Source organism: Apostichopus japonicus, chromosome 5, assembly GCF_037975245.1.
Source record: "Apostichopus japonicus isolate 1M-3 chromosome 5, ASM3797524v1, whole genome shotgun sequence".
Lineage (NCBI taxonomy): Eukaryota > Metazoa > Echinodermata > Holothuroidea > Aspidochirotida > Stichopodidae > Apostichopus > Apostichopus japonicus.
In genome coordinates, this window is record NC_092565.1 from 18,951,653 (window position 1) to 18,973,043 (window position 21,391).

Sequence of the window (21,391 nt, forward strand, 5' to 3'; positions counted from 1 at the left end):
TTACTTTTTTCTTTCTTCTTTTCCGGCCGTCACCGTTACTGTTTGGTCGATATTATTTAGATCACAGGAAGAAAAAAACTAAGGAACCACTTTCCCCGCCGCGGATCGTCATTCTGGGTGGAAAAAGTGCAGTCATGTGATTTATTTTTGGGCATTCAGCCAGGGAAGAGTTATACCACTACTATGAGTGTATATCCCAGTTCCCTCTCACACAAAATACAATATTTATTAGCACGTTGCGTTTAGAGCTACTAATATACCTAATGCATAATCTAAATATGCCCCAGAAGCAACATTTGACGTACAAATTTGTGTACATCTTTTTTCTAGGGAGGACCTTGCACCTCTCTAATGATAATCGGCTTCAATGACATCAGAGAAGCAACACCTCCTTCAATTGTCTCTGGCCCTTGGCAATAAAGTTTCAGGACCCCATCTAAGTTACTCAGTAGGGAAAGTTTTGAATTTATTATTAATTATTAGCACAATCAAGATTCAAGTGTTTCTAGAACTACTAATAAAGACCTAAATTCATAGTCTAACTATGCCTCAGAATGTACCATTTGACGTCTAACTTTGAGGACCCCCCACCACATGGGAGCTGGTCAACAGCAATGACCCAGGGCAGCACTTCCTCCTTATAGTTGCCTCTGTCCATTCCATAAAGGTTCAGTCACTCCACCTAGTTCAGTCATGAAATCCCCCTCTCCACCCCCTTCCCCACCAAAGTTGGAATCAGGTGCATGCCACTACTGTGAATCCTTCCCAGATCCAGTCTAGTTCCCTCATTTAATGGGAATAATTCGTAGTGAAATGCTGTATTTTTTTCGGTGCTAAGGTTAGCGCTATTATTATACATGTGCAGCCCAAAAGTCTGTCTGTTACCTTTTAAATCAATACCCTTCTTTAGCAGGATTCACCAACTTTTCCTAGCTTTCTCTAATATATATTTATTTTAGGGGAGGGGTGGAGGGGAGGGGGGCTTGGGCAAGTGAATTACACAAGTTTCCCTGTTCCATCTTTATCCCATAAGATAAAGACAATGGTACATAACTCTAAGTCTTCTACTGATAAAGCATCTGTATTCTTTGTGTTTGTTCTTTGTTTTTATATTCATAAAATAGTAATGGAAAAGGGGGCGAGAGGAGAAGGTAAGAAGAGAGGTGAAGAGGTAAGAAGAGGGGTGAAAAGGTAAGAAGAGGGGTGAAAAGGTAGTTATAAACTAACTTCCTTCTTCAGTAGCTCTATTTCGGTTTCAACTATGTACCTACTATGTATAAATCAAACAGAAATTTGGTCTGACATTGACCTACAAATAATTTTTTACTGTATCCTTAAAGTTCTACCAGACATAGGTTAGCAGCCGGAATTGGAGTAGCTTGCAAATATATCTGTACTATGCATGCCATAAGACTTGCCACGATAAAGTGTACGATTCCACCCCTTCAGGGACTTGATAGGGGTATGGTTACCCATGAATGTTGGTACAAGGTTTATTGACAAAATGAATGAAAGGGATTTTGCCGCTAGCATACTTGAGTAAATACTGATGTCACAAAGGGAGATCCCCCAGCATAAAATCAAGGGGCTCAGCCCTCCCACCCCACACCCCACGGCCACCATACCACACCAACAGTTTTGCATCTAAACACCCTTCATTTTACCAAATTTCTGAATGGGGTTTATAGGAAAATATTATAGGCACACATGAAGCTCCTAATCAGCCCTAATGACCTGTGCCTAAATAATGCCTTAGCCTTTGGCCCTTACATTTAAAGCTTAGCATCTTCCCCAGCAGGTAACTACAAGCCATATTCAACTTCTCATTCTAAAACAATGTTGAGCAAAATATGGAAAAAAAAGATAAACTAAATAAAATTATGATCTATAAATGTATTGGTTAACAATCATACATATATGACTATATATATGAGAACTTTTAATTAGATTAGAATACAGTTTCACATTTTCTCAGTCTCTTCCTCAGAACTGAAAACAATTATTCTTGTAAACATATTGACAGGTGAAAAACTGATTGAAAATATTGAATAATAAGCCCGAATCTCCTGTTGCTGTGCCGTTTTTTTGTTGTTGTGTTCTTCAGTAGCAGTGGAGTGGGATACCTAAACCCAAGTATCATAAAGTGAATCCACAAACACAACCTTTGTAGAGAAAATTAATATTGTAAGGTTATTGAATAGTTAAATTCAAAAGACATTTTTAAATCATATTTTTACCTCTTACATCATCACGTAAATTTTTATCATCATATGTCTTAATAACAATTCCTAATGATCCTGTTACCCTTAAAATTGCACTAAATGATTTTTACAAGCAATTTAGTTCTTCAATTTTTTCACTTTGGCTCTCTTTATAACGAAATAATAAACGGAAGACGTAACCTTACAAAACATAAAAGGAAAAAAAGAAATTAAGCAGACACATTGTTTCCATTGATCTAGCTTTCAGTTTTTTATATCTATCAGATAACTACAAAGAAATTAATTGTTATCAACAATTTCTTGTTCAATTTTCTTCTTTCTACACAATGGCCCTGGCTTAACGGTCACACAAGAGAAATATGAAAATGGTATCAGAAATAGTCACTTTGAAAAATGCACATTTTCGGCAATACTTGCCACTATTATTCTATTTTAGAAATCTATAGGCTTTTGTTACGCTACGGTCTCCACCAACTATAGACAAGGTAAACATAACATTCCCTGAAGTTCGTTTACACTCAAGCACTAGTTGTCAGCTTAAGAAAAGCAACAACCTATTTCAAGTAATTGTTCAATTTTCACACAATTGTGCAGTTAACATGTCCTTTAAGTAATTTTTTTTTATGTCAGGTGCATATATGGAACGTTAATCGTATTCCATTTCCTTGGAACTCTCCTTTTACATGATTTTGTCATGACAGAAGGATCTGTTTTTTGAAAAGAACAAGGTATTACATGAGGAAATGGTGTTACTATAGTAGCCCATTTCAAGAAATCCTTTAATATGTTCCTAATGTTTTTGATTGTTTTATTTATTACCAACTTTTTTTTCCATGTTCTTTACATGCCCTGAAATTACCAAACAGTAGAAAAACCTTTCGTAAACTAAATAACAATGTAAGAAATGATAATAACAATTGCAAGAAATTGCTTAATTTCAGGAAAAAGACATACAAACAGAATTCGAGATGGTATTTTAGAAGAACTTAAAAAATATATAAGACTTCAGATTACCATAAAGTCATTCTGAGTATTAACTGAAGAAGGCTAACAGAAATCAAAGACAAGGCAAGAAAAAAGATATGTTGCACCTCAAAATTATGACCTTGTAATATATCTATAGATATCATTGCATATTAATACTTAAAAGAGTTGAAGAATAAGAACATCAAACAATGTTAAAGAAAATGGCTCTGTAGAATCTTGTGTGATATACAGCAAGTATTGTAGAAATATTGCAAGTGCGAGAGCAGATAGGAAAAGACCTTAGATTAAAGATGGATATGAGAGTGAGAGAGACAATTTTTGTTATGAAAAAGATGAGTCATACCTCAGAAGTGAACAAAACTTTGAGTTTTTACCAAATAAATTTGATCAGATCAAAAGGTTATATATTTATCAAAATAATCATACTAATAATAAAGTCTTCCGCTTATTACATAAACGATACAATTAATGATTATGGAATCAGAATATTCAAACTGTTTTGGTAATTTTAAGAGTTCTTTTTTTAAGTATGGACCATACTTAAACATCAGTACTTAATCCTTTTGTCCCCTCCAACCACCTCCCCCCAACCCCCCCACCCCCGCACCTCGCTCCCCTAACAACTTTCAACCTGTTTGACTAAATTCCTTCATCTGAAGTTTATCACAGATTAGGATACTAGTGACTAGTCCAGCATTGCTGCTTCCACTCAGGACAATGATTATACAATTGTTTTGAAGCAAATGCAATATCTCTTCTGTCAGAAAGAAATATATATTAACAGTAGATATAGTAGCTGTCAGTCTATTTGTGACCTACAGGGATATTCTGACCAACCCCACCCCCCCCCCTAGTGTCCAGAAAACGTACCAAGAAACTAGAGTGTCCTTTAGACAAACTGTACCTGGAAAACATTTCACTTTTATAATGGCACTTAAAATAGCTGATATGGTATTTCCAAAAAAACTGTTCACTTTGAACAGTTTGTCTCCATCTTTAATCCCCTCAAAAATATTGGAAGGTTCCAAGTAAGTTGTGGAGGATACAAAAGTAGCTTATAGCATTGGAAACATCTACATACAACACACAGCCAGCTGGCTACTCAGGGTAGTAATACTTTATAAACCCTATGTGAATTTTGCTCATGTTTTGTTGTTTTCATTTGTATGTGTGTGCTCACTTACACCCAGGCCCATATTCAGATCCCGCACGGAGGAGTGTGACTGCCCTCCCCGGGCAGGGATCATTATGTGAACAAAACTTGACGAGTTACAGGACACGAACATTATATTGTTGGTGCCCCTTTAACTCAAACTAGGAGCCTGCAAACATCTGATTTCACCCTTTAACACTTTAATTGACATGTCCTACATTAAGAAATTGTGTCACAAGTTAATGTCGCTTCTTCAAATCCTAGCAAAGCCCAGCCAACATCCATGTAGTATTAGGGAGCGAGATCTAAGCAATTCACTACTTCTCACGACAACATCAACAACAAGAGAAAAATGGTGCGGTTTTCTGGATACGCTGAGTGAATTGTCCCATATGGAGCCGGACTCTATCCGAGGGTGTCTGCTCTTGTTTATTCTTCTCCACGGTGATGAGAGGCATTTGAACCAATTGCAGGGGCGACTTGTTGTCCCGTAATGCTTGGCATAGATTCAAAATCTGAAATTAATTAAAAATTATAGATGAAGCTGAAGATTCCTAAGGGGGAAGATTACACAGTAAAAGTGAAATTTTAAGAATTTCATCATTTATGAGGAAAGAGGTTGCAGCTTGAACCAGCTAGCCCAGTTGTAATTCATATCAATCATCCACTTCTCTTCCCTCCACTGAAGATAACTTGAATAAAGTTCTCTAACAAGTGATTGACTTGCACAGGATTTCAATGGTGGGGGTCCATGTCCCCCCCCTCCCCTCCACCTCCCCTATAGCAAGCTTCCATTTTCCTTCAGCCATAAATTACCAGTATGTAATGGTAATAATGGCATCAGCCCCAATTCTTACATGTAAATTAGCTTAGGCTAAGTACCTCTGCAATGAAAGTGTTGTAGATCTACATATAATGTTGAATTTTGTTTCCTGAAATCCAAACTTACAGAGAGTTTCAGTTAAATCTTGTGAAATTTATACAACAAACTTCCAAATGCCTTTGTACAGAAAAAAAAAGAGTGTACACAGATTTGAAAAATCTTGAGAAAATCAAATACTTTTCAAAATGAAAATGAATGCCATAAAGACCAGGCCACAACCCAATAGCCTCCTGTCCATCAGAGTCTATGATCAGAATGCATGCATGCTAGCTTGGACTATGGACATTTGCCAAGCTGCACAAACGGTAAATACATTATATGACATCTGGAAGATCCTGCAAACCCACAGAAATTCTTTTCTGACCGTCGCTGTAAACAAACTTTCAAAACTTGACTTAACACTCTTATAAGTGAAAAACATTCGCCAGATCTTAAATATAACAAAATATAAATTTACCAACCTGTCCTCTCACAACTGACATTTGTTTCTCAAATGATGCTTTCTCGTAGTTTTTGTCCTCCTGAAAGGGAGAGGAGAGAAAAAAGAGAAACTAGCAAACATCCAAAAAAAATGTAATCAACTGGAATTGTAAACCATCAGAGAGAGTCAATGTGCAAATCAAAAATAAAAAAAATTTAGAAAGAAATATTTGTTAACTCAGTGTCCGTCAGGTTTCCTTTTTTAATTTTTTTTTGACATACACAAGTTCTTTTCCACATATCCTTTATATGCTGTCTAACATATCCTAGTGAAAATGTAGGACAAATGTTAAGAATGGTAAAGTAGGACCAAAGGTGGGAAGTTTGGAAGGGAAAAGTAGGGAAAATGTCCAAACTAATTGGGCGTGAAACAAAGACGTGTGGAAACCAAATAGCGAATACTTCAGAGAAAAAAACTAATTAATTCATGTGGCACTCAGTTGGTCTCTGAGATGGAAAAAAAAAATTCCCATAGTTGTTGACCATTCATAATGACATAGGTTATATGTAAGCTTTCAAAGCAATTTGCTGCATTTTGAATGGAATACGAAAAAATAGGGAAAGTAGGTAATTTGATGGAAAAAAAGGTAGGGATAACAGGTCAGAGACTCAGAATGTAGGCAAAGTACTAAGGAAAAGATGGTCAGCATGCTTCTATAGCTTAATATGTATATATTTTTGAGTGTATATATATATATATCTAAAGCAGGGGTTTCCTAACTGGGGTACATGAGCCCCCAGGGGGTGCGTGAGTCAATCCCAGGGGGTTTGTGAGACGTTTCTGAAAGTCAAAACTCTGATGCAGGTGATACTTGATCTTAATACGAAGCACTGTTATGAGTATTATAGTATAATAATGACTCAGATCGTGTCTCGTAAAGTTGGGGGTTCGTGGACAAAACTGACATCCACAGGGGGTTTGTAGGGGGATAAAGTTAGGGAAACCCTGATCTAAAGTATGTAAGTCAATGGTGAACATTTTATATTCTGGACCAAGTTTTGAATTTTCAGCCAAGTTTGACATATTAAACCTTTGTGGTTTATAAAGGTTTATTCCTGACATCTCTGGATATCATGGCTAAGGTAACAAGTCACCAGCCTTGTGAGGCTACCTTTCTATTTACGCTTTACTTTTCAACTTAAGTTCAAAACTAGTCGCATATGTGTTCCATTTAACTTTTCATTTGTTTATAAGACTTTATATTTTTTTTCTCAGCATCTCCGCTGATTGCAGTAACTCATGTATATACAGTTATACAAATATCATTCACTTGAGAACTCAACGGTTTGATTTCCTTATTCAACCAAACAAGATAAAAGTGAAAAATGTTGTGATGTGATGTGATGTGATGTGATGTGATGTGATGTGATGTGATAGAAATATTTTGCAACTAATTAGCTGAACCTAATCCAACCAGAGGGAAGAAATACTCTTTGCTAATTCATTAACACACCCGATTAATTTGTCCTTCCATGAAATCAAAAGATAAAAACACATCAAAGGATCTGTGTTCACTTGACACAGAACTTGATAAAACTTTAAAAGTGATTTTGAAGACAATTTCTGTGACTAATATGCTGCTCTGAAATTACTGTCGAAAAGCTTACCGAAAACAACTCTTTCAGACTAGAACATAAGTCCTCTACAAAATTCATGTCAGATAACTTTGGTAGGACATGTTGTTTAACTTCTTCTGAAAACGGTTCCTTAGCCTGAGGAAGCCATGTCCATCTGTATGGATCTGGAATGGACAAAGTAAATAAACCATTGATAGAAAGTAAAGGTGATAAATCCACTTGAAAGCCACAAACTTCTGAAGTGACAACATCACCCAATCTATCTTGCCAAATCGTTTTACATAATTGCAGTTATCGTAAATATCGTAAAACTTGTCATTTGGCTTTCTTCCAGGTGCAATTGGATGTAAGGAAATTTCCAGGAAAGTAGAAGCTTCACTGGATCAAGACATTTTAAAATTACAATTTAAGACTTCAGCCGGTTTCCAGACTAGCGGTAACTGCAATGTACAGCACGGAACATATCCTTATACTCTGGTAGAATAAAGGCAATCTCACAATTTATCCATATTTTATTATATTTAATAAATGAGAGTATTTATATACTGTATCTATCTTCAGATGCCTTTCTCATAAAGATAACATGAATATGATACACACTACTGATGTTTATTTTCATATTAGATGATTATTGTCGTGTAATTGGAATTTGAGAATTAAACCTTCATCTTTATTTAAAGGCAGACTTTAGCGCCAAAATTTTGGCCGACATATCAAAAATGGTAAAGCTTTCAGTGCTGGAATTGTTTATTGTAGATTTTAACTTGAAATGTCTAGGAATGACCTATTAAGGCTAAATTGATGACATCAACACCTGCATCCAAACCTACACGAGGTAATCTAATGTTTCATCAAGTTTAGTAACTCAACCAACATATTTCCTATTTTGGACTAAGTAATTCAGCCACTTTGATTGATGAGCCAGTGATGTCTAAATCTGGTTATTTTGCAAAAACACAAATTGGAAAAGTAATACATCCTGGATTGATAGCAGTTAGTCTTTTATGATTTGAAACATACCAAGTTTAATTTTGTGAATATATTAATTCATTAATAAAAAATCCAGTTGATTAATGAAGTATCTGGACTAACATGGTGTGACCTGTCCACCAATCATAATAATTTAAAAGGAGATGAACTGATTCACAAAAGTGAAATATTTGGAAATATTTCAAGCAAGATTCATGAATGGATTCCAACCCGACTCTTTTTTGTTTTATACTTGAATACTTCACACTACCCTGCTGTTATGCATATATTTTCATGATTCCTGAAGCTAAATGTATTTACTCTCTGCCACCTTCTAACACCTTGGTGACCTAAAAAATGTTTCAATCACATAACTCAAAGGAACCTGAGGAAAGTTGAATTATGTAAAATGTTGGATTTCATTTCATTGAGCAAAAATTCCAACTTTGACTACTAGATTGTCATGTTTGTCTTCTTTTCAAACAAACTCAAACAAAATGCTATTTGGTAAACATTTTTTCTAAAAAAATAACTCTAAATTTTTGGAAAACCCAAACTTAAAAAGCAAAATGAGAATCGGGTCTTACAAGTCCTCCACTCGTCAGGATGCTTAAAGGGGAACGCTAAACCGTTGTCGATTGCAGCTACTTTGATACTAGGCGGTTTGACTACAGTCCATTCGTTACTGTCGTCTAAATTCTCTTCCACTTCTGACTTATGGTATTGAATCAGCCAATTATCATTGCCTCGATCTGGTCACGATGACGTGAAATTATTGGTTGTGAAGGAGAGAAGAAAAAAAACAGTCTTTTCAAGAAATTGCATTTCAGTAGTTATTTGACATAAGCGCAACTAGTATTGCTAGTTACTATACTGTAAAAGCTTCTGACATCAAAATGAAAGTGCTGTTTCTGTTAGTTTGCTAATGAAACCGATTTTCACCACAAAAGGTTTTGTATTAACATCACACCTTTGCATGACATCACACCTGTTTGCTTCAAAATCCTCTATAATGTAAATTGTGAAAATTTTAGTTCTCAGTTTCTACGAAACTGCAGGTAGAAATTGAATCCAAATTTCACTAGGATATTCAGATATTGTTCCTTTATCATCAGATAAACCATAACTGATCTGGGGCATTAATTGTTTTCAAAGAAAATGCTTTAAACTGAATACTTTGGGCGTTAACCACAAAATATTATATTCCACTGCAATTTTTGGTAGTTGAACTGGCAAACAATGGTGAAGTTCAATGACTAACAGAGATAGCAACGCAAGAGTGGAAATCATCAGGAGATACACAATATGTCCTAACAAATACAACACCAGCTTACGTAACAGCAATAAGCTGTAAGAGCCGATGGTGTGAGAATGTTTATACACCAGCATAGCACGATACAGTCAGATCCAGCAGTTGCTATGACGATCATGTCACAGCTAATAAATGTTAAAAGCCTGACTGTCAAAGAAAAAGGCATATTTCTTGGAATTATACAACCTACCTGTATTTCTTATGATGTAATCTAATATAACTAGTTTTTCAAATTGCTGTATGAATTCTTTCGATGTCGATTCCGGGAGATCTTCTGTATCAAACTTTCGTAACCAAAAGTCGGCATCTCTGTAGCCGCTGACGAATAATTGAAATGATCCAACCTGCGAAAGATTAAAAACAATGAATATTTTCTGACCGGAATGATAAAGCCAGGAAGTGGATCAATGCGGGTGTTGTAACAAAGTGATACCACTTTTTCTACGCTAGGTAGATTGGAGTGCATATGTAATGATGAGATGAGTTATAGAGAAGTGGAGTCATTACAATATATTAACCTTTAATGACGAAAGGGATATTCTAGTGGTTAAAAAGGAGATTGATTGATTCTAAAAATGCTGGTAAATTTTTGACATCTTTAGGTGTCAAAACCACATGTAGCATTTTGTTTGATTAAGACACAAATTTTTCAAATCTGGTAGAATTTTGTTAATGCATCTAGCAGCAGTAGAGTGAATGAGAGCAATTTCAGCTGAAATTGATTTTTTTATTTTTTATTTTTATTTCAAATATTTAATTCACTGATTCACAAATTAAAAGAATATTACTACAAAAAAATGATAAAACAATGACTTGACAGCTAACCAAAGATTCCAAATGTATCAGATTTCAAAGATAAATCAACAAGAAGATTTATTAAAACAAGGTAAAGCTTTTGGAAAACAACTGCCACTATGACATCACAAACCACCTACTGTGGTCCACTCCAGGGAAGACATGTCCAAGGTTTAGCCAGTCAAAATAGGTTTCATTCAATCAACCATATCTCAAGTTAAGGACACGATCTTGAGATGGAGTTTTCAACTAACAGTGTGGAATAAATTTGTCTTTTCGATATTAGTGTAACATTGCCTGCCACTGGAATATCCCTTAAATATGAACCTGTTACAAGTCATGACCTTCATAAGAATGCTACTAAAAACACAATTATAATTCTGGACCTGACTTACCTTAGGGGGCAACCCTATTCTGTGGAATTTCTTACCGATGGCTTCAAATTTTTCTAATGCAAACTTTTTCGTTTTTGACTTTGCTCTGTCAATCGGTGAATAGTTGAAAGATTCGCTGGCCAGCTTAACGACCTGCCACATGAGAAACGAGCAAATATATGAACATCACGGAAATGTAATGAATAACACACGCAAATGAAACTCTATGATTATAACATGGGAGATATTTATACATACATATAAAAAATAAATCATACATACGCCAAACCCTAAACATAACCACTAAACAAATTCGAGAGTGGACTCAAGGTTTCTGTGACTCAAGTGTTGACTCAAGAGTGGACTCAAGGACAGAGTGTATAGCTACAGTCAAATTTTGTCTTCAAATCAGCATGTTTGCAACTGGAAAGGAGATGCTTACAATTAGGCCTAAGCAGAATTTTCTTCCTCCATTTCATTCTTATTTTCCATTGCCAAAATATTTATCCTCAGGTTAAGTTTCCTCCCTACAACAAACCCAGTTTAATATGCTGTTTGAAGTCAGCAACAAAATTTTTGTCAATAACAGAAAAAGAAAAAACAACAGAATGCAAAAATGAATTGTTGTTTCGATGATGTAACATGAGCAGTTTTCTTCATGAATCTGACATAATGTATAGTGAGGGTGTACATGTTTACAAGGGTTTCACAATTTGACCTTCGATGACCCCAAATGACCTTTAACCTCCACCAAAAACAATAGGCTTCTTTAACTCAATGTGGTACTTCTTCACACTAAATTAGAGGTTGGCCCAGCTGCCAGAATTGAGATATCGTGATTACAAGGTGTTACATTGTTTGGGGTAATAAGTTCAGGACAATATTATTCGATGCTTTTCTTCATTTATTATCGGACTCCACAAAAAGCCACTGCTTCCTTTCACAATTTCAAAACATCAAGCCTTCATAACAACTTCTGCTACCTTGCAACACTATCACCGCTATCCTCTCACACAACCTCGGCTTCTCCCTTTCCTTGTCTCTCCTTATTACCTTCGCTCCTCACCTCACAAAAGTCACAGTCCAACTGCCTTAAACCCCTCTCCTCATCTCTAGCTCTATCCTTTAATCCTATTAGCAAGTCTTTACATGTCTAAGTAATCCCAGCTTTGTAATCCCCTTAAGCTATCCCTAGGACATAAGCAGCTTTCTTCTCCTTACTTGCAGACTTCATAACACAAGGTTTTCACAATTTGACCCCTGGTGACCCCAAATGATCTTTGTACCCCCACCAAAAACAATAGGCTTCTTGTACTCAAGGTGGTACTTATACACACCAAATAAGAAATTGGTCTGACCTTCCCTTCTTGAGATATCATGTTTACAATCTCGGCGTCACAAACGCACTCACACACACACACACGCACACATCCATCCACATACGCCATCATGAATGCAAAGGTAGCGATTATCATCGCAACCAAAATTAGGAAACAAAACAGAATTTCAAAATTCTTTGTCTGCTGACACTAGCAAAACTAATATCCAGTGGTTGCACTTGTGTTTATCAATAAGTGGCACTCTCCTAGGTTATTGCAACAGGCAAAATGTTGACACTGAAAATTCAAGGTTCACCAAAGATATAAAATCATGGCAGTTGTAGGTACAATGCAATACAATACCTGTCCATATATGTAGTCATTCTTCAAATGTGAAGGAATGAAACTTGAAAACTGTATTATCCATAAATGACATATTCCCCCAGATTGGGGTTTTCTGGAACTAATGCAAAACTTGTAACATGTATGTTCAAACAATGCAACATTCCTGTCACATGACCTGCATCACTTGTGACTGAGAATGAAAACCAACGACAGATTACCTTCAAATACAATGAGCTTCTTATATAGGAGTTTGTCTTTTTATAGCAAAGATGCAAACATTTGCAGTTTTTATAAAAATTATTTTACCAATTTTGCAGAAACTCAGACGGTCTGATATGATTCAACACTGTAAGCAGTAACCTTCACTACTTTATAAAAATTCCTCTCATTTTTGTAAAATAGGAATCCACCAAGCTAACTTTATTTCTTTGTCACTTCATCATTCAATACTTTGAACCAATTAAATGTCCGATTCAGAAAAATAAACTTTATCAAATCAATCATTTTGAGATAATGAAAGATTCGATCAGACTTGGACAAATCTGTCAGCCAGACGCTTTCCATCAGTTTAAACTAATAAGATAAACTAAAATCTAATGGAATTATGGCTACATGGAAACAACATCTTCAGATCCATGTCACGTTACTAACAGTTAGCTTAAAATTCATGGGACCTAATTACCATGGAAAACTCACCCGTGTTTTGGGAACCACGTTCAGCTGCAACTTCTGATCGACCAAGGATGCTCCTGATTCTGATAGATAACCCTGATTACTGATGAGACATCCTCTGCCGAAGCAACACGGACAACATTTCTTCTGGAGCCATTTTATCCATTTAGGATTGAGATGGGCATAAGGCTCTTCATTCTTTGGCTTAAAAACTCCAATCTTTCTCTGAGTAAATGAAACCGTGACAAAGATGAAACACTGATCAAATTTAACCACTTTGTTAGGGATTAAAAGAAAAAGAAAAAAAAATTCCACAACTATCAGAAATATTGGGAAAAACAACTGAAAGGGAAATACGTTGGAATTTTCAGTCAGAATTTTTCATCACCTGCGAAAATACTCTGTCCATTTCATAGTTTTGACAAGTATAATATAAATCGTGGTTCATTGTAACCAGGAATATCTTTGCTTGAAAATATTTGCTAATACTGATTTTATTCTATACGTAGCGTTTATTCCTGTTTAATATATTCAATTTTATGATGTTATTGCTATGACATGTTTATCATACTGGAATATGCAGATTATACATGTATGTAAGATGAAATTTTCGAGCATAGATATAAAACGTTCTCTGTTTAATATACTTGATATTACTGACATCAAACGAACAGGCAATAGTATTGAGAGGAGTCCTTACATATTCTACTGAATTGATCCCACTAGAACCTTCTTTAAAATCACCAATGATACATCCCACAGAGGCACGGTAGCTTAACCATTTGTTTTCCAGAAATGGCTTCTAATTTCTGAGTGTTAACAAGATCAATAGATCTTACCAAGATTGGCATTAATTCCCCTTTCTGAAAATGCTACCATACTTGACTACAATATCAACAACACAAACAATTGCAAGTATGACAAGAAATCTTACCCCATCTTTATCTTTAACAAAGTAACTGCCGCTAGAACCTTGATAGATTCTCTCTGGATTGACCCCGCATAAAATGGCTTCTTCCGCCTGCTTCATGACAGACGTGAATTCTTGATCGTCGGGAAAGACGTTTGTGTCCTCGACGCTGGAATGCCTGCTCCTAGTGTGACTAACCGACTGAAGCAGGGGTTGTCGTTCACGAGCACGGGAAGGGGATTGCACTTTGGACTCTTCCATGATGGCGTGAGAACCGCTAAATATCACGTCGGGTAAAATTTCTGATTCCAAGGGATTGCGCTTCAACAACGGACTGCTAGGACTCTGTGGTTCACTGTTCGAAAGCAACGGTGGACTGTTCTCCCGTTGGTAAGAAGCAGTATGGCCTTCCTCAGGCCCATGGTTTGCAGTGGACAAGTGGTTCTCCACAGGAACAGTGATGGTCGTTGTCATTTATGTAGATTACGGGCAATCGCTGCCAACTAGCTCCTCTGTGATACAACATGATGAAATAAATTAAATAATTACCATAAGTCCATTACCAAAAAATCCTTAAAATTAAACCTCATAAGAATTCTGCTATCCTTGGGTGCACAAGCGATTTTATATAAAGTCAACCACTGGTCTACATATTCATGGTAGCATTTAGCACCTATTCATCAATAAAACACATCTATGCACAAGTAGTATACTATTATAAATAGAGAAACATACAATACTAAAACAAATTCCCATTGTGTAGATTTTATGACCTTCCCATCTGGCAGAGGAGACCATGTAAAGCTAGTACTGAAAAAGTTACCAGCAACTTTCACTGCAGTATCATATGATGTTGAGTACTAGACATTGCGCAATGGGTAATCAATTACATGTTGCTTTTGATTATTAGGGGAAAAAAACAAGGAAAATGGCATTATGCAGTAACAATAGATTAATACAAAGGAAAAGAACAGTGCAAATTGCAAATTAATCTGTGGAACCTACTACCACCATACATTATGGTGTCATAATGCATCACCATGCATCGCCATGGTGTCTACTCTTTTTGGCAACCTCTGGTGAACCCTGGATGACCTTTGACCTCTACAACTACCAATAGGACTCTTGTATGTAAAGCACTTAAGCGCATCCACATATCAGTGTATACAGTTCATCTAACCTTTTCATTTAGTTTTAATTTTTTTTTATAATGTGTCAGACTTCTTCTCTGAGACCTCATCAAGACCTACGACCAACTTCAAGAGGATTCTTGTACTCTCAGAGTCAGTTCTTCATACCGAGTAATATGAAGTTTTAATAGACAAACTGCACTTTCTGAGTTTACAGGTTTAAGACAGACATCAGATACGTATGTGAATACACTCAAACCAACATCATGCTTGCAAAGATGCCTTTTGCCTTTGGCAAAGAATCAAAAAGGCAGATTGTTAATCTAAATATTAAATGCTTGTAAAATTGTGCTTTGAACTGCCAAGATGAGTAGGAAAATATACTTCAATACCCTGCATGAATCTAACCACATGATACACACAGTAAAATGTACTTAAATACTCTGCATTGGGATTTGGGAATAACTAACGACCCACCAACAACACCTCTCTGATTATTGGATGAGACAAAGGTGTTTTTGCATTTCAATGCTTGGAACAGAATTCAGCCCTCCTTCAGCTTAAATCTGAGGTACACCTCTCCTCTCTCAGTACAGATTCAACATCTTGAAAGAAGTTTATGTTGGCATGTAACCCCAACCCCCCCCCCCCCCCAAGATTTTCAACATCCCTGTATTTCTGTAACTGTACATCTTTGAATGAACAAAACTTCACAAAACTTGGTTTCAAAGCATCATTATTTCTCTGTATTGAAGGTAATACTGGCTTTATCAGTTACCACCATGGGATGCATTTACAAAGATGGTGAAATTAGAATGGAAAAAAGCATCTGTTCCATATAAATATTTCCCCAAAGCTAGTTTTAGATACATACATGTACATATCATGAGGCATGAGAAACCATCTGGCATTTTTATTCCTGTTGCATTTCAACATAAACGTTTGATAGATCTGTTGTACACAATAGTAGACTCAGCATACAGTTTGTACTAAGATGAAACACGGCATCATATTTACCTTGCAGAGTCAAGGTTCACATTACTAGTTCCACTTGGCATGTAGACACAAAGGCTGTACAAATACACAGATATTTATACCTACAGCAGCAAGATTCTCTGAGTATACAGTACGAGTGTGCTAATAGTTACTGACATTTACAGTGTAAACTTAACTGTACATTAAGAGATCAGTTGAATCATTCAACGATATCTTCGGAAATCAAAGTCTCATTTTGTCCCAAAGTTACTACTAACACCAAATATTAAACACAAGTGTTGTGGAATAATACATAAAATTTTACATCGTGTAAATATACAACAACAATAATATTTCAATTTTTTTTTTTTTTTTTGGCACCAATGGCACTTTTAATATAAATGTTTCAATATGAGCCGTAGAGACTTGAAAACAGTTCTGTGAGGGGGCGATGAGCTGGTATGTAGTCTTATCAGCTAAATACAATAACAATTCCTGCCACATACATCTATGCAGAACAAGGTTAGTAAGGCACCATGTCAAAAAGAGAAGATGCAGTAGCTGCAAAATCCCACATAGCTAGGATGAATCAATACCATACTATAGATCTATTGTTTGAAACTGCAGGAAAGAATTAAAAAAAATTATAAAAAAAAATAAAATGCCGGTGCCTTCCAATCATAAGGTCCCCAGTTCCAGTCACTCCAAGATTAAGGTATGTCGTCCAGTTATAGAGTTTTTGACAATTGTCAATTCATAATCATGGACGTTAAATATGAATCTAAGAGACTGACTTTGGTCAGCTTGCGACTTTGATAAGCCAATGAGGCTTCTTTGCGAGTTCCTGCTTGCAGGAGGATCAAACATATATACATAAACGCATACATATACATACATATGTACAATGCAGAGGGGCTGCCGGACGCTGCAGCCCCTCATGTTCCTGCTTTTAACATGGTTCCCGAAAAGTCCACCTGCAATGCCTGGGGTGGTGTAAGTCTAGGCTGTTGAGCTTTGCACACTAAATAATCTTGTAATATTAATGTAAGAACATATAATGCGATTATGTGCCAAGGTATGAACTTGTTCGGCAGGGGGGGCATTTTAAGGCAAGTCATACATGCCCAGTTTAACAGACTGTATGCTCTTACCTTGTCCACCGAATTATAACATGTTACATGATTACAAAATTGTGTCTTTTTGACCAGTATTATTCTCCTCTATTTGCCAAAGTTTAATGATACATCAATTTCGTCAGAGCATTTTCGTAAACCTTCATATACCTGATAACTACGTGCTGAAGGACTGGAATGATAGCAGGAAAAGACTGCTCCATATAGCATACTTTAGTTTCCTTTTATAGGTCCAAAAACACTTTTAAGCGCCTTGATTTCCTCTCCTTCCTGCACTTAATTTAACAATTGAAACATTCATTTACACAAGCTACATTCAGGCCTCAAAATTCATGCTGTTTACTGGCTAAATGCCAGTTGATTTGCTGTTTGCCAGTAGAAAAGAAAAAGCACTTTCACGGGCACATTACTTTCTGCCAGGTAGACGTTAAGAAAATAAACCAATGATAAGTCAGGTAACAAAAGTCAGGACCTCACAAAATGAGCATGATTTTCATTTATGTAAAATAAGCCCCATGTCACTGCTTATAACCAGCAAAATTATTGGACTTATGAAATTTGGTTTTAGCCAGTAATGATTTTTTAAGCCCTTGTGATATTCTAGGCCTGTACATTTATTGCTGTATTTAACTGAAGAATTGTAACAACAGTGCTTTCTTTGAGAAATCAACTGTCAGTTTAGTCAATAATGTAAATTGCAATATACCTACACAAATGTGTCTAATAGTGACTTTAATGATCCAAGTTACAGAAACATTCATGATGTCTGAATGGGACGAATGGATGCTAACATTGTTCATTATAGAGCTTGATATTGCTGGCAGGGTAAAGACAGTTAAGTTTACTATTATGCTCAGTAAATTTCAATGAAATGAAACAATGAAACAAACCACCAACAAACGATAAATGATGAGTCATAATGTGGAGCGCTATGAAAGTGAAAGTAAAATACCATCATTATCAACTTAGTTTCACATCCACATAATGTTACGGTAAAAACTCTTGTCGTTAAGTGTGTACAGTGAGATAATGTGAAAGTAACATTCAGTTAGTATTTAACACCTGTCATTTGCAAAAGTACGACATTTTTAACCAGGCAGTGTTAGAAATCAAAATGGTATCACCCTTGCTATCACTCTTTTGAATTAATCCTAGCATTTGCAATACTGAAATAGTACCATCCAGCATTTACTGCACCTGATGAACACACCTCTTGAGAACGGCAATGCTAGATATGATCGTTTAAAATGGTATCACCGGTATTGCTAATGTACAGTAGCTTCAGACTGGGAGGTGAAATTGAGTTGATCTCGGGTTTCACTGTGTTAGAAAAGACAGAGAAACAGACTGAGACTCTTCAGAACTAGAATGTACACTGTAACTGAATACGTGGGTGTGAGACAGTCACCAGCAGTTGACCACTGAACCATTCAAGTATGTTGAAATGACCTTCCACTTCCCATCCAGGGTCTCTACCCCCCTTTCCCCACCCCCATGATTGAAGCATTTGTTTCATGTTGAAGAAAAAGGCTTAGCAATGATTTTTTCCTTCTTTCAATTTATTGGAGTTAAAATATTTAACAACAAATGACTTCAATTAGAGAATTAAAAAAAAATAAGTGTGAGTTAAATCATACACCCTTGGTCACATGTATTTCAAGTTAAGTGTAAGCCAAGTGTGAACTTCAAAGTATGGCTGATGTGTGGAAGGAAGGAATGACCAACTCACACATTTTTTTGGTCATTTTTATTTCATTCTAAGCACACATTCTTTGGTTTCAGTATTTAAGAATTTCAGATAAATAATTAAGTACATATTAACTTACATCTGGATAAACCTATTTAGCTAGGAAGTACATTTGTAACATCAGAGAATGTCACTTCTTACAGTAAGATTTAAATATTCAGCAGTAGCTATTGTAATTGGAATATTGATTTTCCTTTGTTAAATCACATCTGACCATTCACTCTGAAGGAAAAGAACCTTATATTGAGGAGAAATATGAACCAATTGCAGAATACCTTGCATTCACACACACAGGGCTTCTTGAGAAACAATACATGACTTCGGTCACAATCTGTGAGAGTTGCAGGGTAATCTGCAAGTAAGCAGGGAAATATTCCACTCTGCTTAGTGTTAGTTGAAAACCTTATCTCTATGACTTTTATTGAATGTGACCGAATATTTTGATTGACTACTTTCAATTTGTGTATGGTATGTTTCTTGTCTATTACATTTTTTTAGGCTTTACTTTCCATTTGTGCCAGCAGTAAATTTAATGGTACACCAACATTTACACTGTAGTCTAAAACAGTGACTAGGGCTATAGTATTTAGCAGACTAGACCTAGCTAAAATCACACAACTAACAGTTGAGCTAGTTAGCCGAAGGTCAATGTAAAGCCAGGATTTGTTGTGGTTTTCCAGGAGCTTCTGCTTCTGCTTGATACTGTGCAAACACCACCGTGTTGGCTTATTATCACACAGGGTCAGTGTGGAGGTGTAGGATTAATTTTTAAAGTGAGTCTTCTTGACAAGAACCTGGAGGTTGGTGTCAGCTAAGCTGGATTTGAAGGAATTGACATCTGGTGCTGCACGGTATTTGGTGGCAAGAAGTACCATTCCCTGGCTGTTCTTGGGTACATTGAGTACTGGTAGCATGTCTTGTTGAATGGTGGAGTTACTGTATGATGTGCTGTCCTCTAGTTTGTCTTGTGGTGATGTTGCTGAGTCTCTGAAGCTGGATGTTTGGATGGGTGATGTTATGAACCTCTTAATAGATGGCAGTACGGCGGAGTCTGGTACGCTGCTCTTCCAGGGGTTCCCACTGCAGGTCAGACAGCATGTTGGTGATGCTCTCTCTGAAGCTGCTTGAAGGATAGTACACTAGAGGCAGATTTGAGCTCTGGTGGTAGTTTATTCCATAGGGGGATGATGCATGAATTGAGTGAATATTTATGACAGTCCTTTGGGCTCTGAGAGTTTTATACTTATAGATCAAACTATGAGATGTACGAGTTGCTGGTGCAGTGAGCTACTGTACAAGATGAAGAACGTTACTACTAGGAGTAACGTCATGAGTTTCTTTATAACTGAGCCAAAATTAGGCCAACGTGTATACTTAATACATCTCTTTCCTAATTAAAGATAGGATACAATTAATTGTTATGTGTAAAATAATACCAAAATGGAAAGCTTAGGCCTTTCACGTTAGTGACATAACAGAGCCCTAAAATTCTCGCGAAACCACTACCTTAGCGTAGTATAAGCACAGACCAAACAATAAGCCTCGCCGATCGACCGGTATTGTGAGCAGAAATAACCATCAAAGAAAGGCTCATTTACCTTGAAATGGCAAAGGAAAGAATATGAGACAGACGCTCACTTACACAAATGTAGGTTTGTAACTCATCAATGTACAACCCAAGGGAAGAAATACATTTAGGCTACTTGGCAGTCAAAATATCATGGGCCTATAAATCACTGTGTGGTTTCCTTAGAATTAGATAACTGGCACTCCCAATTTCAGACATGTTTGATGCACTTATTAATATTAGTTCAATATAAAACAAAATTTACACTGAAGTCAAATATTTATCTGTAAGATTCACATTTTTGTTCTTTATTGCTCAATTACTTACCATGCGAAAAACGTCAGCGAAACAGAACTTGGAAAGTGTTCGGATCTTGAAATTACGTGTAACTTCTGACGGTATTAACTATGATACAGTGTTGAAAAGTGGTTCTTCAACGCGTACGATCGCCCAGCTGGGATGCCTAACATTACAGTACGGTCTGCTAACTAGAAATAGTTTGGAACAAACCAAAATATTCTTTTTTTAATTTCTACAATGTTTCCTTATAAGGCCAAGGTCTATACTTTTTTCGACTTACTTAATTATATTACATTAACCATTAGTGGCTAATTTTATTAAATTTTTACTTATATTAATACAATTAGTATATACCATTTAGTTAAGAGGTTGCTATAAACATTTGTCAGATGATTATGGTGATTACGTCATTGTGATGAATTAGTCATATTTTGCTATCATAAGTTTCGGTTACCTTTCTCAGTGGAATAACCGTGACAAAATATAATTAAATCGCTTTCTTTTCAACAGCTTTGTTTTTGTGATATTATGCAAGAGGTC

At 36.2% G+C, this 21,391-nt stretch overlaps 1 protein-coding gene across 1 annotated transcript; it reads right to left on the minus strand.

Moving 5' to 3' along the window:
- Positions 1 to 1,873: 1,873 nt before the first annotated feature.
- On the minus strand, positions 1,874 to 21,017 carry LOC139967935 (phosphatidylinositol 4-kinase type 2-alpha-like). The gene is made up of 9 exons (XM_071972160.1): positions 20,879 to 21,017; positions 14,024 to 14,511; positions 13,114 to 13,314; positions 10,775 to 10,906; positions 9,775 to 9,928; positions 8,860 to 9,024; positions 7,334 to 7,467; positions 5,707 to 5,766; positions 1,874 to 4,877 (listed from the first exon to the last, which is right to left on the minus strand). The coding sequence occupies exons 2-9, from the start codon at positions 14,471 to 14,473 to the stop codon at positions 4,698 to 4,700; spliced, it is 1,476 nt and encodes a 491-aa protein (XP_071828261.1). The 5' UTR covers positions 14,474 to 14,511; positions 20,879 to 21,017; the 3' UTR covers positions 1,874 to 4,697.
- Between the last annotated feature and the right edge of the window lie 374 nt (positions 21,018 to 21,391).